Genomic DNA, 15,453 nt, shown 5'->3' on the forward strand with positions numbered 1-15,453 from the left:
AAGTATAAAATTACATGTTTGTCTATGCCTGAACTGCAACCCAAGAACAGCAAACATACCTCTACTAATGACTGTAGTTTTGTAAAGAACAACTCTGCACTGCTCAAGGCTGACACATATTTGGCCGGGCAACCTCAATGTTGTGCCTGTGTGTGTTTATTGTTCTCACACACTAAATTCACCCTCACTGTAGTTCTCTGACAGAAGTTAAATACTTGGTGTGGGCTGCTGGTTCTCCCACAGAATATCGTCTTACTCCTTGTTCCCATAATAAATAAATAAATGAATGAATGACAAGTGTAGAAATGTTTAGCTTATTTTAAAGTTTAGAAATGTGTTAACATAGAATGTAGAATTATTGTAGAGACACTGACACTGCCCTCAATGTAATAAAGGCCTGACTGTGTCATGAAGTTAGGAGTAGATTGTAGAAGACCCCTCCCCCAGTTGAACTGTGAAAGGTCTCAACATTTGTAACTGGATAACTGTGGTCTGGAAGGGAGATGGGTTTTTATGACCTCTAGGGAGTCACCTACACCCACAGTCTTTTAACTGTCACGGACACTCACTCACGAGCACTCACATAGACACAGACACAGAGTTTGCAGCACACCGTGGGGGGGTTTTATGATGGGGACGCCTCTATAAAGCTGGCTGTAACTAACAAAGGGGTGAAGATTTTGCAGAGGGGCACCAGCCTGGCAAGTCTTCCCTTCTAGAAGATGCATGCTTAAATGAGGATAAATGAAGATGAGTAAAGATGAGTAAAGATGAATAAAGTTTTGTGAAAATGACTACTGAGTCCGGTGCCGTCTCTGGTCGAGGAATAAAAAGAACAGGGGTAAAACTGATTTGTTTTTCATTGGTCAAAAGGGAAAAAAAGGAGGTAAGTAGTTGACTGTGATTCATTTAATGAGAAACAGACTTCCAGGAATGTCAGGTGACTATAAAAGGTCGATCAGGTGAACTGTGTACCGTGTGTGTTTTGTGTGATTTTGAACTGGACAAAGAGGTAGATGATTCTGTGAGTGAAGGTTTTTTCTGTCTCTAAGCAACAAAAAAGTGCTGTGAGGACAATGTTCATCCATACATGTGTGAGCACTCCCTGCACATCTTCAATGTGTGGACAGAGTGAGAACGTGTCAGCAGCACATCAGGAGGAAGAGAGGAGGATGGAGGGAACAAGTGGCATAATAAGGATGTTAGGATAACTGGAAAACAGAAGAGAGTGGGACAGATGAAGCCAAATATGTACTTTGATGGGTCGGCACAATAGTGCAAAAGTTCGCCTCACGGCGAGAAGGTTCACCTGTTGGTTCTCCTGTTTCCTCATGTTTTTTCTTGGTTTTCTTGAACGCTCAAAGATATTAAACTGTATTTATGGCTCCCTCTGCCTTCTCTAGGAGTAGGATTATGGGAATTTAACCAACGCAAAAGCTGAGGACACAAACCTGTGTGCAGGCCTGTACAAGCAAAAAGTGTGTTGCCCAACAACCATGGGGATGGATGCTACATTAAGGCCAAATTCTGACTGGCTGCAAAGTGAAATTAACCCAAGTACACATCAAAAATCATCTCAAGTTACTTTATGTACTAAAGTAATCATCGTACAACATCAGAGCGTCCCAGTGATGCGAAGACTCCCAATCAGGAAGAACAGCTACAACAGAGGAAGGGATTACCAGCAACATGACGAGAAGAAAACACAAAAAGTCAATCACATTAGGTGACGGTCTGGTGCAGAGGTCCTGAGATAAGGTTTTCTCAACTTCAAAGCGAGCAACTAAAGCAACTACCAATGAGAGTTAAGAACACTGTTGACAGACATATGGCAGGGTAGTATATACATTGGAGGGTTACCTAGGAAACCGGAGCCTGGACTGTGCTTTAGTGACCAACCAACAACTACATCTCTGTGTGAACGGCCCTTTAGGAGAGGCAGCCATCTGTTGCAACCAGTCAGAGAGTGAGGGGCAAAAAAATACAGAAAACAGTAGTACCAAGAAACCAAAAAGGGCAAAAAGTATGAAACATAAACTGAGGAAGAGACAGAACATGATATTTAATGAAAAAAAATCTACTTTAACTACATTAGTCCACTACGACAAAAAACCCTATGATGGGCTGGTGAGGCTGAACCCTTCTGCCCAGCTAGGCTAGGCCGCAGCTGCCTTCCACCCTAGTCAGATAAGTAGTTAAAAAATGGATGGGTGAAGATGTGATTGTAATAACAGCACTGTCAATGTTACCAGTGCTTTCCTCTTTTCATTTGAAAATGTGCAAAAATGGTGCCAGTAAAATCTGTTGTGCGAAGAAAGGAGCAGCATGACACTGCTGACATCGGGTTAATGGTTGTGTCAGAGATGCTTTTTTAACCCCACTGCAACTCTCAAAAAGCCCACTGCAGTCTTCAAAAAGCTCTTTGGGGAAAAGAGGACAGGACAAAATGCTCTCATTTTAAAGGTTGCACAAGAAGTGCAAGAACACACACACGCACGCACACACACACACACACATCCAAATAATTTGTACTGATGAGGTGATAAACACAGAGCTGGCATCAGGTTGCTGGTTGTTACTACTGATCCGTCTATTGAAAAGCTAATTTGCCCAGAAGAAACGCTCAGAAGACATCTTCTATTCACATAATAGTGTCACAGTGACTTGTAAAGGGTCTAACTATCACCCAGCTCTCTTGAACACCACTGAAGATTTGTCATAATGATAAGAAGTAGACTATTCCTGGAAGGGAAGGCTGTCTGGGTGGATATGTTTGAAGTTTTTTTTGTGAGTGTGTGAGTGTTTACATTCAGTCTAAGGTGAAGAGATGGGGTCAGTTCAAGGGTGTCAAAACAGGCCTTGCAACTTACATTTGTATTGTGTAACATCAGGTGCTGGTCTTAGTTTATATTTAATATCTAAATCTAAATGCAAATTATGGTCTAGTTCACCATCTACATCTCACATGAGATTAAAGACTGCAAACACATCTTTAGCTTAGCTTAGTTGCAAGAAAGGTTCAAATTTCACAATAAAATAAGTTTGCTATTACCACAAATAGCTACTAGGTTTGTATTTAGATATTATGACTGTTTACTGTCCACATAAAAGCACATGTAGATGTAGATATTGCACCCCCAACCTCATGCACACAAAGTTATTTGCAGGTCAGGTCACTGCTAAACCACAGGTAGGTTTAGGGTTAGGCTGCATTTTAGCAAAACAAGCATAACTTTCAAAAGCAAAAAGATCTTATCTTTCAATCAAAGTCTCTGAGGTACAGTTTGGCCTTGCAATTCTTCAATTACTAAATTATGTATAAATTCCATATAAAGGGGAAGATATGACCCCAGCCATAACCCTGACACAAAGCCTGTGATGAAGTTAATGTGAATAATGTCCTGTGTTACCTGAGCCACAGGGGGCAGTGTTCATGTGAACTGTGCACAACACTGCTGCTGAAGAGTTTAAGAAAAGTGTCGGCAGTGACAAAAAGGGCATCCGCTGTGTCGTGACAGGTTAAAGTCCTCAAAAGCAGAGCTTATAAGCATGAATTAGTAAGTCTAGTACATCCTAAGTAGTGGTAGTAGGAGTGCTAATGAGCTCGATGCTCAGCTGAGACATAGTGTCACACATAAATGACCAAAACAAGGTTGCAAGATTGATATCTATCAAACTGATTTATCCATTATTACTGCTAAAACAAAGGTGGTCACTTTACATACAATAGGACAAAAAATTGATAAATACAAATAATTTTTATGTCGCCACATGTGAATGTCAATAGTTGCAGATATAACAGATGTTAAAAACTAAGACACATGGGTTGAGTTTGACTGATTTTCATCTCTGCTCTCAGTCTTCTAAACCTCAGTCTGTGTCTGCTATTCTCTGGCTGTCTTCATCTCTATCCGTCCTTCCATCGTTCTGTGTCAGTCCATCTGTCGCTCTCTGTCCTAAGCACCGAACAACAAAGGTTCATTAATGTACCTGCCTGGTTTCTGGCCATCCCTGCTTCCTCTGATCTTTCCCTCTTAGAGTTCATTAAAAAACACTCACTCTCCACTGCAATCTAACCGGGTCTTTGCATCACAGCTACTTTTTTTCCCCTTTAAACCAATCTGTTTCAACGTCTGCTTCTCTTTATGTAATCTTTCCTTCACTTTGGCAAAAAGAAAACAACAACACAAATACCACCAGCCATCTTGTTATCACAAATACTGAAAAAAGACTTTTTCACGTCTTCCCCTCATCATCTCTAGTTTGCTCTCCTCGCCATCTGCATTTCCTCGTCCTCTCCTTCTCTGACTTCACTTTTCAGCCTCACAGTGTATCGAGCAGAACGAGGCCTTGGCGCTACTGTTGTATAATGTTATTTACATTTCTCAGCGGTAATTAGGCCGATAGGGGAACGGTTGTGATCCCACAGTCGATTAAGAAGAACGAGGAGGGCGGGGCGGTTGTAGGTAGAACATAGGTCACACAAAGTACAAAGACTTTTTTTAGGCATAGTGATGTCACCATGAACTCAGTGCCTCCATCAGGTTTTGGGATATCTTATAATGTAGTCAGAAGTTTAAAATTAAATTGAATAAAAATGCATAATATAAAAATCGACCGCAATAATTATCAAAATCGATTTATACAAATAATATAATAAAATAACTTAAACAATTAGTAAAATAACAAAAATAAATAATCCAAATGATAGTTTTCTCAAATTTTTGAATTACTCACATTTATATAAAATGAATCAATACAAGCACTAAATAAAAAAAATCCTATAAATATTATAAATCAAAGAAAATGGATGGACGGAGGTTTTTACAGTTATCACTTTAGAAAAAAAATAATATTTCAAATTAGCACAATCTCTCTTAGACAGACAGACACACAAACACTTGCATAACCACGTTCCATGTATTCACCACCAAAGATTTGTGCACGGCACAACATGTCTGGACAGGCTTGTGTACCGGAGGCCTGCAGGTAGGGGCCACTGAAGCGTCCCGTCCTTAGACCTCACCGAGTTAAAGGGACAGACCTGGTTACTGAGGTGAGATAAGAGTTTTTTTTGGGGTTCTTTAAAAAAAATCATAATTATTATTTTAAAGTGGAGTAATGTTTCTAGCTTTGTATAACCTACAAGTAATTAATAGGTTATATTAAAAGTAGCATCTGCAAAACCAAGGCATGGTTGTCATTTGGACAAGGGTGGACTGGAGATGAGTCAGGGCCTCAAGTTGAGGACTTCAAATATCTCAGGAACTTGTTAGAAGTCGGGAAGAGAGAAGATGGACTGAAGGCAGCGTCTTCAGTGCAAACAGTGTATCAGTGCGCTGTGGTGAAGAGAGAACTGACCATAAAGGGGAAGCTGTTGATTTACTGGTAGATCAATGTTCCTTCCCTCGCCTATGGCCATGAGTTTTGGGTACTGATCAAAAAAAATAAGATTGTGGATACAGGTGGTGAAGCTTTCTCCAAGAAAAAGGTTGAGAAGCTTGTGATTGGGGAAGGTTCAGAGGGAAGCTGCTATGTCTTTGCATAGTAAGAAGCCAGTTGACGTGGCTCAGGCCTTTGATTAACACACCTCCTGAACACATCCTTAGTGAGGCTGGAGGAGGTGGCTGAGTAGAGCGAGGTCTAGGCGCCTCGCCTTAAACTCCATAGTGGAAAACAGACGGATGGTGAAAACACCACAAGGAACAGAAATCCTTCTGCAGACACTTAAAAAGAATGGCAGAATAAATCTCTTGGATTAAATTCTTCAGTTTAAATCAGTGCCACATTGTATCGTCACGGTCAGACTAGCAAACTGAGTCGATACAGATCAGCCCAGTGAAAGGCTGAGTGGAACTGGCGTTTTGCAAGAGGCGAAGAGTGACACCGCTGCTGTGTCTGTGTCATTGTAGATGCAGGATGTAAATGTGGGTTTGTTTACAGAGCATTCAGTGCGTGTTCTAAGAAGAGTGAGGTGGGAGGGTGAGGGGAAGTAGATGGGGTCAGTTGGGTGAGGCAGGTGATGAAGGTGGGGGTTCCACAACATATGGAATACACATCACTGATAAGGATCAAAGCTGTTACATAAGAATCGCAGTCCCTTTGTCTCAATCAAGAACACAGTTTCAATAACCGCTGGTGGGTGTGTGTGTGTGCGTGCGTGTGTGTGTGCGTGCATCCAAGGATGAATCTGATAAGAAAAAAATGGGAAGAACAAAATAAAGACGAAATAATGCAAGACACAAATACGCAATGCAGTCTCGTCTCTATGACGTTTTCTATCGTTCTCTCCGTCTCTGTCGACTCCACACACGTTTGTGTTCGCTTTGGAGGAAAATAACAGGAATAAATAAATTGAACAGGAAACACCATCAATTAGTGTAAGACTTTCCAGAGCATTCAGAGAAAATAAATACAGATGCAGCTTGCAAAATATCTTCTATGCCTCCTCCCTGACATATCTGGCTCCCACTGGTCCCCTGTAGAATTCCAAATTTTTCACTGCATATCTTGCAATGTATGTTCAAACATGAGAAGTAGAAGCAGAAGCAGGTGAAATAATCTCTTTACCGGTGTGTCATAATTCTCTTCCTTTCAAACATTTTTTTAATTGTCTACTTCTTCTAGATTTTTAAATATAAAGAAGGTGATTATGGTGACACTCCCCCTTTCAAAACATTAAAAAAAGGTCATGCAGCCCCCTGAAATGTCTTAAAAATAGTATTATATGGATCACTGGCAGCAGCAAACACACCTTGAGAAGCTACTCAATTGATGGTCTGTTGACACAGAAAAGGAAAAGAACAAAGAAGCGCTGTTTTATCAAAGAAAGTTATTCCCAAAAGTGAGGTCATGTTGCTTTAAATGAGCAGGTTAAGGATTCTTTCACACTTCTGACTTTTTACTTTGATGTTAACCTAACTTTGAGGCACGAAACCTCCCCTGAACTTCAGTCCAGTGACGACAGCTGGACCAGATCACAAAACTTAAAGATGGTTGGTTTCAATTCTAGAGTGGAAACTTAACTGAAACTCTGAAAAATGTTGATTCTTTCCAGATCTCTTCAGAGATGATGACAGAAAGAATGGAAGAAAAACGATACCACGTGAAGATAAGGAAACTATTTCAGCAAACCAATCCCTAAAACAATGTAGAGCAAGAGAATAAATCCATGCATTTATTATTTATACATCCACTTTTGCAGATAGGAAGCTACCTGCTGAACTGACAACAGTCTATGTCAGAGGCACAACCTTCTATAAACTGAGGATTCCACATAAGTAAAGTTCAGTGGTGTGGTATGATTGAAATATGAAATATAACAAACTGAGAAAAACTCACATGCAGTAGAATCTGACCATTAGTGTGAATTATGTGTATAATGTATATAATGTATATCATTTTGACCCTGTGTGGATTAGAGAAAATTCTAAATATTATCAAAGTTGTGCACCCGATTGTTTTATAAAACCATAAAAGTTAAATGCTATAGAATCATTCCACCCTGCAAAAATTACATACCCCCCAAAAAATCATAGAAAGCCTAAAATTACCATGACATCTATGGCCGTGACAAGTGTCTGTGAACTTGTGACCAGAGCTATACAGACAACACACATATGCAGTATGTGTATATTCCATTTCCTGTCAAAACATCATTTCCTGGAACATAAGCTGAATTCTCAGAAGTAGGCTTTGTTAGTACCTGTAAGAACTGCACAGCAAGTCTTCTAAAATAAATGCCTCATTTACAGCAGACCTATAGTGTACAGTGCATGTAGTGAATATATAGTGTAACTTTTTTAAAGACTGTTTTAACGACTGAAGTGTTATCTCATACAACCGATTCCTGTCTATCTACATGAACACGAAATGGCTATTTTTCACTTTTAAGACACAAAGGTCAGTAATGGATCAAATTATTTTGCCGATCACACCAGACACCAAAGTGTGAGAGATATGCATCATAGGCTTTTACGCTTTTACGGCTCCTGTGTGACCAGGCTGAACTCTGGATGCTGGTGGAAGAACTGGGATGGGACAGAGTCAGCAGGCTGTCTTTTCTCACATGTTGGACATGATGGGAAATTCTCTGCATCAGATGCATCCTCACTACTCAAAAGACTCTGTTTGTTTCAAACAAGGGTCTGAACCAGCAACGTCAAACATGCGGACCTAAGAACAAAAGTGCACTGGATGGCTTTTTGAAAAGTGTGAATAAAAGCAGAAAAGTCATTAATAACTCCAATTTTATAACTAAGTGCGCTGGTAGTATTGATGTGGGGTCACTAGTGTTGCTAAATAGCAGTGAAAATACATGCACATTAAAAAAAAACAACTTCCAAATGTGAAGTTGCATGGGTCATAAATAAGCAGCACAGCAACTTTTGTAGATGTACTGTGATCCATAAATTTTAATGTGCATGTATTGGCACTTTTTCAGAGTAGAAAAATAGAGATTTTTAAAGTAGTGTTTATCTTTCATCTGTTTGGTAAAACGATGGTTCATTAAAGGTGAACAATGGTTGGTCTAGACCATTTGAGGTCAAATTGAGCCAACTACAATGACTTTGACACCCTTGGTGTTAACTTTAAATGGTCTGGTAGAGCGTGCAGGAGGCAGAACACATGGCGTTCACTCACTCAGTGTAAATTCACTGGACAGCTGCCTCGGCTTTTCACACATGGGCATGATTAGATATTAAATTGTAATTCGCAGTAAAGAGGGATGGCAAAGAATTTATAAATCCAGCAGAACATTTGCATTCTCGTACTCAGCTCCACCAGGCTGTGAAAGTGCACACATGAAGGCACATTGACACTGATGAGTGGTTTTAGCTATTTCAGGAAAGAGCTGAAGAGATGCTGTATTTGTAATAAAAAAATAAAGGTTTCAGCTTTTTTTCTTTTAAATAACAAAACCTCTCCAACTTTCATGCTTACCTCGCTGACTGTGTGTGCAGCTTGTGTAAAGCACCTGAACCTCTTCAGGTTCAAGCTGATCAGAAAGAAGTTTGCACCTCAGCGGATTATGTGTCCTGCTCTCTTCTGCATTTTAGAAAGGACACACCTGGAAGTAGCTTTATCATAAATACACACGCTCTCACACATGTGCATGTACAAAGCCACTATATGGTTCCCGACAGGAACATTTATGTAACGCACAATAGACAAAACATACAGAGGTCTGAAAGGACTGCCCATGTAGGGGCGTCCCACCCACAGCTGCCCTTTGTGTGTCTGTCTGTCACAGCCAACTTAAAGTATTGATGGATAAAGACGCTAAAAGTGGAGATGATGAAAGCAGAGTAACCTGTGAATGACAGAGCAAGAAGACTGAAGACTGGTGCTTCGCTGCTTTAGTGTTAAAGCTGCTTGAAATATTTTCTTAAAAGTCTTTCTTAGCTGCCTGTTTAACAGCACAGTTCATAAAATGTTGCATTCAGCAGATATAAAATATGACAGCTGAAGACGATTTGATCCAAAACATAACGAGAAGTTGTGATGTGTTCTGAGAAGTGAATACAGAGCAGTTCTCTTATTATAGTTCTTGTATAGGTTGACTGTCTTGCTATAGTTCTCTCAGTCTATTACTGCTCTGGATGTGTTTACAAACCTACACGGCATGCTTAGCTGTTAACACGTCCTCCTTTAGGGCCTATTTAACCCTAAATAATGAACCTAAAATACAACTAGGTCAAGGGGTGGACAGGTAATGGCCTTAGGCCGTTTTCACACATGAACTTCGAAGTCTGAGAGGATCAAGTTGGGATATTTTCTCCACAAAGTCACTTAAATCCTAAATTTGAGCCACCTCTCATTCAAAATCATCTTCTCAGAGATGTTCAGGCAGCTTCCAACAATGAAGCGATTTTTGGATCACGCTCCGGAGGTCCTGGTCTGGCACCTGTGATATCTCTGTGGACCTTAAACTTGCTAGCATCGATGTCGTTTTCAAACAGACAAGACTTTCATGTGGAAAATCGCTGCTGGTTATGAGAACTGTGCGTCCCACTACAACTGAAAATTTTTCATCATTTTGCTAGACCTACCACACTGTAAGGGAGGATTGAGGATTTTTTTTTTTTTACTTTTACAGGATTGTGCACTAAGAATGTGTACCCCAGGTTAAGTTGTTGGGGTGTTACTGCAGCATCCTGAGGGAGAACATTTGACAGCATGTCACAGTGCCATCTTGTGTCAGCACAGGGCACAATGATTATGCAACCCACATTCGCCTTTGACCTCTCACCCAGATATGCATCCCTGTGACTTTGTCCACTTTCTGAAAATCAAATTTAAGGTTTGCTCATTTGACACTGAAGTGAATCCAGCAGACGTCACAGCGTAACAAGTCCAAGGGCCAAGGTGGCGTGCTTGAATGGAACTTCAGCTACCTACTGTCTTTACAGCAGGTAAGGGTTTTGACGTTTGGAGAACCATCATTGAAACGTTTTGATCACACCTCACTTCATTTGCACTGGTGGAAACACTCCACGTGGTTTAGCCAGGAGGCCTAAGGCGAGGAGCCTGAGTGTGAAGGAGGCACGTACCTCCCAGTGGTAAATGCACCAGACTATTAGCAGCACCATTTTTACCTCTGAGCAAGCCAACATCACTCAGGCTTTGTTCTAGGAATAAGGCAGGTTAAATATCAGCTAATGTTCTATCCAACATAATCCCCTGCCAAGCACAAAGGTTCACTGCTGCAGTGCACGTGTGAACACAAGATGTACGCAGTTTAACCCAACAATCGTTTTTCTATTAAGGAGAGGGGAAGAAAACAAAAGGAAATTACAAAAGAATTAACAGAAGACTGCCTAACGGTTTTTCTCAGGTTTTAAATGATCTTTTATCCCCTTTACTAATAATCTAATAAGACTAAATAATCAAACTTAGAAGAGCAGTAAAATCTTTTATCCTGAACATGTAAGTTATTTTTATCTTATTTCTTCAAATTCAAGATGCAGCAGAAACAAATGATCAAAGATTTGGATTAAAGATGTTCAAAAGAAAAACAGCAGAGAAAAAGCTCGAGAACAGCCTGCAGTTTGATTCAGTTTTTCCTGTGATGTTAAAACTTGTCGGGTGAGAGTTTCCCTCTTTTTTTAAATTTTTCTATTTTCATTCTTTTTAATCTGTTGTACTTTTGAAGTTTTCATCAAGAAACAAACTGCAAATGTTTTCTCCAAGAGAGCTTGTCAGCTTCGATGTACGACGGTACAGATTCTAATTCCAATGCTGCCCCCTGGAGGTGCAAATAATGTCTGCATGTTTGTGTGCGTATGTGTGTGTGTGTTTGTGTGTGTGTGTGGGGGGTCCCTACTTTAGTCTGGAAGCAGCAGAAGAGCTGTGTCAGATAGGGGTGTCTCCTGGCCAATGCTAAGATCCGTTTCTCAGTCATGGTGCAGTCCACGTCGTCATCCTGCAGGATCACGTCTTTCTTCAGCACCTTGACGGCATAAACCTCGTCTGTGCCCTTCATCTCCGCCAGCATCACCTGGTCACATGACACAAACTCGTTTGTGTTTTCTGGTCCATCCTTTTCACTGCACATCTTACTGAATTTCACAAACAGAGCTGCAGAGGAAGTGAGCCCACCTTTCCAAAGCTTCCTTTCCCCAGAACTTTGATAAACACAAAGTCATGCAGGTTCATCCTCTTGGCCTCTGGAGCGCTGTGACCTTTGACCTCGCCATTCGCCTGACTTTCTTCGCTTTCCTCTCCGACGCTGTTCCCATCACCTCCTGTGTGCGTGTCACACGTTACCGTGTCCACAGACGAGGAGGAAGACAGTGGGTGTGTTTTGTGCTCCTCTCCGCGGTGGTCAAATGACAGAGCCTTCCGGATGTTCTCCAGCTCCTTCACGTCTGCAAGAAACCAAGAAAAATAAGAGCTGTGCTGTGTGTCTCCATTCTGTTTGCTCTTCAGAGTTTAATAGTCAGAAAATGTGCCTACCCTGATCACACGGGGAGGTGGGGGCAGACTTTGAGCGATCGTCTTCTATCTGAGGGATCCCTGATAACGGCTGCTGAGGATCCTGAGCCTGAGTAAGCTGTTCACAGAAAACATGTCCCCATCAACATTTTCATCAAGAACTTATGATTCACGGTCGGTATGTTAACACCACATGCAGGCGACAGCAAAAACGCTCATCTCAAGGCTTCATAACAGGACTTCACACAGCAGCGGTTGACACCATAGTGCGTAGATCCATCTTTATAGTACATGGCTTTTGAAGGACACATCTCCAGTGGGTACGCCCCTCAATTAGTTTCCACTGTTTATTCAGAAACACCTTCTTTAAATACCATTAAATATAAAATTTAGAATAACTCTAAAGCCTCTTGAGAACACTCTGGCATATTTCCAAACCTTTTTCCGTCTCTGGGCGCTGTTAGAGATCTTGTCTGGAGTGACTCCGAGGTCAGACAGGACTTTAGCGATCCCTCTGGCATCAACGCCACAGTTTGGAGCTACGTTGCTCTCACAGCGTCTGTGTACGTTCACCTTACAAACTGGGAAACAAAGCAAGAAGAGTAAGAACAGTTTCAGAACAGATTCTAGAAAGAGTTTATCCGAACGATAATATACAGACATCTTTAATTTGCTTACAGTTGTATTAACTAAAGAATGTCACGTGCTCACTTGTACCTTTACACTGGAGTCCCTGTCGCATCAGACCCCACAGCAGAGACCCACAGTGGTCACAGAAGGTGAGAACTTTAAAGTTGTGGATGCTGAACTTGTGCGGGACATTAACGCTGAATCTCTGAGACCCCACCTGTAGGATGCACCAAAGGACAGTAAGACAAACCTGCAAGGATCTAATGTTAGAGTGGTCCCTGAACTTTCTAAGAATCCGTGCGTAGGTTGTCAAAGTGTTTCACATCCGTACCTCCCCGACCATGTCATCCTGCTTCTTCATGCCGGCACATTTGGTAATGATCAGCTCATGGCAGCGCTTGTGGACAACACAGGTGCACACTGCAGCAGGTACACACATACAACGCACGCATTAACAGGTTTTACGTGTGATTAAAGTGCAGCCACTTGTAAAGGTAAATATTGTCTTACCTTGACACTGATAGCCCTGCTTTCCTAAAACCCCCCTACAATCAGACAGAGATAAGAGAAATGTTTAAAAAAAAAGTGTTGTGGACTGCTGTCTTCATATTTTTTACATAATTTAGAAACTTTGATTCCCTTTTTCAAAGTTTATGTCACAATTTTAGAAGATTATTTAAGCTGTATTTAATAGAAAATAGAATATCTGATTGTTGCAGTACTTTGATTTTGAAGGTCAAGCTTTATTGCAAGCCCCACAAAGGTTATGAGTGAACATCAAGGTCTGAATGATTATAAACTAGTCCATTAATTTGTTACATCAGCTTCTACCAGGGCCTAGAAAAACGGCTTATCTTTCACCTGTATTAACTTCTCTTTACTTTGAATTTATAATCAGTCTTTCACAGATAAAGTCCTGAATGATGAGGACTTATTGTATTTGCTCAATGCAAATGTGCAATTATTTGCTCAATGCAAATACTTTTTTTTGATTTGTCTACTCTGTTCCAAAGTTTGGGTTTTGTCCTGTTTGTTGCCACTTATCTTTTTCCTGCTTAACTAACTACAGCAGGCGCTTAAACCTGAGGCTGGTTCGACTGGAAGTGTCTCCCATTTAAAAGGGAGTTCTTTCTCAGTTACGTCATTAACCAGTTGTTGTGGTTGTTTTTCTAAAACCGTGTGTCCTTACTTCCAATTTAAAGCAAATGTGTTTCACTTAATAAAAGAGAAAGAAGCGCAGCTGTAAGCCAGTTTGTGGAAAAAGCCTTTTTGTGTTTAACATCATGCAAATTCTGCAGCATCTTCTCTTTCTCCTTTGGCTTTTTGTTGCACACATAAGGGAAGGTAGAGGTTGGAAGTTTTCCTCCTTCTAAAATTCTACCAGGAGGATGATGGGAGTCTAGTATTATTCTTCGGCAATATTCAGTGGATTCTTCAGCCTCTGCAAAATGATGCAGTCTATGCTGGTTTCCGACACATTTATACACGGCCAAGAAACGAAAAGTGGCGCTGTTCTCAAACCCACTGAAAGGGTGTATTTTTCAGAGATTATTTCAGGATATAACAGTGAGCTTACACAAAAATTAAACAGACTCCTTGCAGTTTTTTTGCTGATTCACCACATCACAGACCCTGACCACTCGGAGACCGAAACACAGCTCCCTTGTGATTCTGATTACACATCAAACGTTCTTTCAGAGCCGGCTGAAAGCGAGCGGAGCACCGAGGCCACATGGTTTCCATGTGAGTGAAGCTAACAGCCGTTTGTTGGGATGGAAACAAACACAGCTGGCTTTGTTTGTTACTCCCCACTTCACAGCATCCACTGTGCTTACGTGTAAACAAGAGAGCAGGTTATTACTGGGAGAAAATTGGGTTAAGGAAGTGAAGCAGTGAACACACATCAGTGAAAGGCAGCTATTGTAAAACTGATGTTTACATACAGCTGGTCAGTTAAGAAACTTTTTCTTTATTAACCTATCAACACTTCATATGTTCACTCTGAACCACCCTTGGCATTTTCAGTGAGAGACTCTGGATTCATTAATCTTTGATAGAAGGACTCGCAAATCACACAAGTGAGCCTTGCTTTCATCTCTCTGCACTGCTGCCACATTCCCGTCCTGTCTTCAATGCAGACACACTCTCATCTACAGTTTGTTGATTATTTTTCTTTCTTTATTTACAGGTTTCTTTCTGCCGACCTGTAACGACTGTGTGCATATTAATCACTCTATAGACATGAGCGTGCATGTGCTTCTAACCAGATAAAGTCCCTGCAGTGTGAGCAGTACGTGGGCTGTCTCAGGTAGGTGGCCATGAACTTGTGTCCGTTGACTTGGTGGACTCTCCGACGGACGGCACCTTGACGCTTCCTGGGACGCATCCGCTGTCGAAACACACGCTCCTCATTTTCGGTAGAGCCTGCCGCTGCTGTACGAAAACACAACAAAAATACAAGAAGGATGTTATGTTGTGTTACAGTTATGGTTTTATTTCCAGTCTCTTCAGTAAGCCAAACTAATGTGAATAAGCTCCATTCATTCCGCTTTTTGATAGTCAGTGCTTTATAATCTTGGTTACTCATGCTGGCATCTCCTATAAATGAGCAACACCTGCACGATTGATGATAAATAAAAACTGCATTTCCAACAAGTAGCCAGTAGATGGCAATGACACTACAGGGCTGGCAGTGTGTCCCTTTGGTGACAATCAACGCATTAGTCCTTTTTCCTTAAACCAAGTCCCAGTGTTTGTGACCTCTGCTTTTCTTCTGGTTTAATTACTCAGGGGTTTCCCAATGGCAGTGCAGAGGTTTCAGTTACTGCCTGATCTTGTTAATTACACACACATTTCATAGGATAGAGGTGGTGAGAAATAAAAAAA

General features: G+C 41.1%; 1 protein-coding gene across 1 annotated transcript in view; it reads right to left on the bottom strand.

The window, feature by feature from the left end:
• Window positions 1-15,453, bottom strand: part of LOC308388908 (protein kinase C epsilon type-like) — a 99,369-nt gene that overhangs the window by 31,939 nt on the left and 51,977 nt on the right. Inside the window, exons 3-10 of the mRNA XM_080869886.1 lie at window positions 14,832-15,000; window positions 13,078-13,112; window positions 12,899-12,987; window positions 12,655-12,784; window positions 12,376-12,518; window positions 11,959-12,055; window positions 11,602-11,870; window positions 11,327-11,500 (exon numbers count right to left, since the gene is read on the bottom strand). Of these exons, the coding sequence (XP_080726012.1) occupies window positions 11,327-11,500; window positions 11,602-11,870; window positions 11,959-12,055; window positions 12,376-12,518; window positions 12,655-12,784; window positions 12,899-12,987; window positions 13,078-13,112; window positions 14,832-15,000 (1,106 nt within the window). The remainder of the gene's footprint in view (window positions 1-11,326; window positions 11,501-11,601; window positions 11,871-11,958; window positions 12,056-12,375; window positions 12,519-12,654; window positions 12,785-12,898; window positions 12,988-13,077; window positions 13,113-14,831; window positions 15,001-15,453) is intronic.

This window comes from Rhamphochromis sp. 'chilingali' (genome assembly GCF_963969265.1).
Source record: "Rhamphochromis sp. 'chilingali' genome assembly, chromosome: 20".
Classification (NCBI taxonomy): Eukaryota; Metazoa; Chordata; class Actinopteri; order Cichliformes; family Cichlidae; genus Rhamphochromis; species Rhamphochromis sp. 'chilingali'.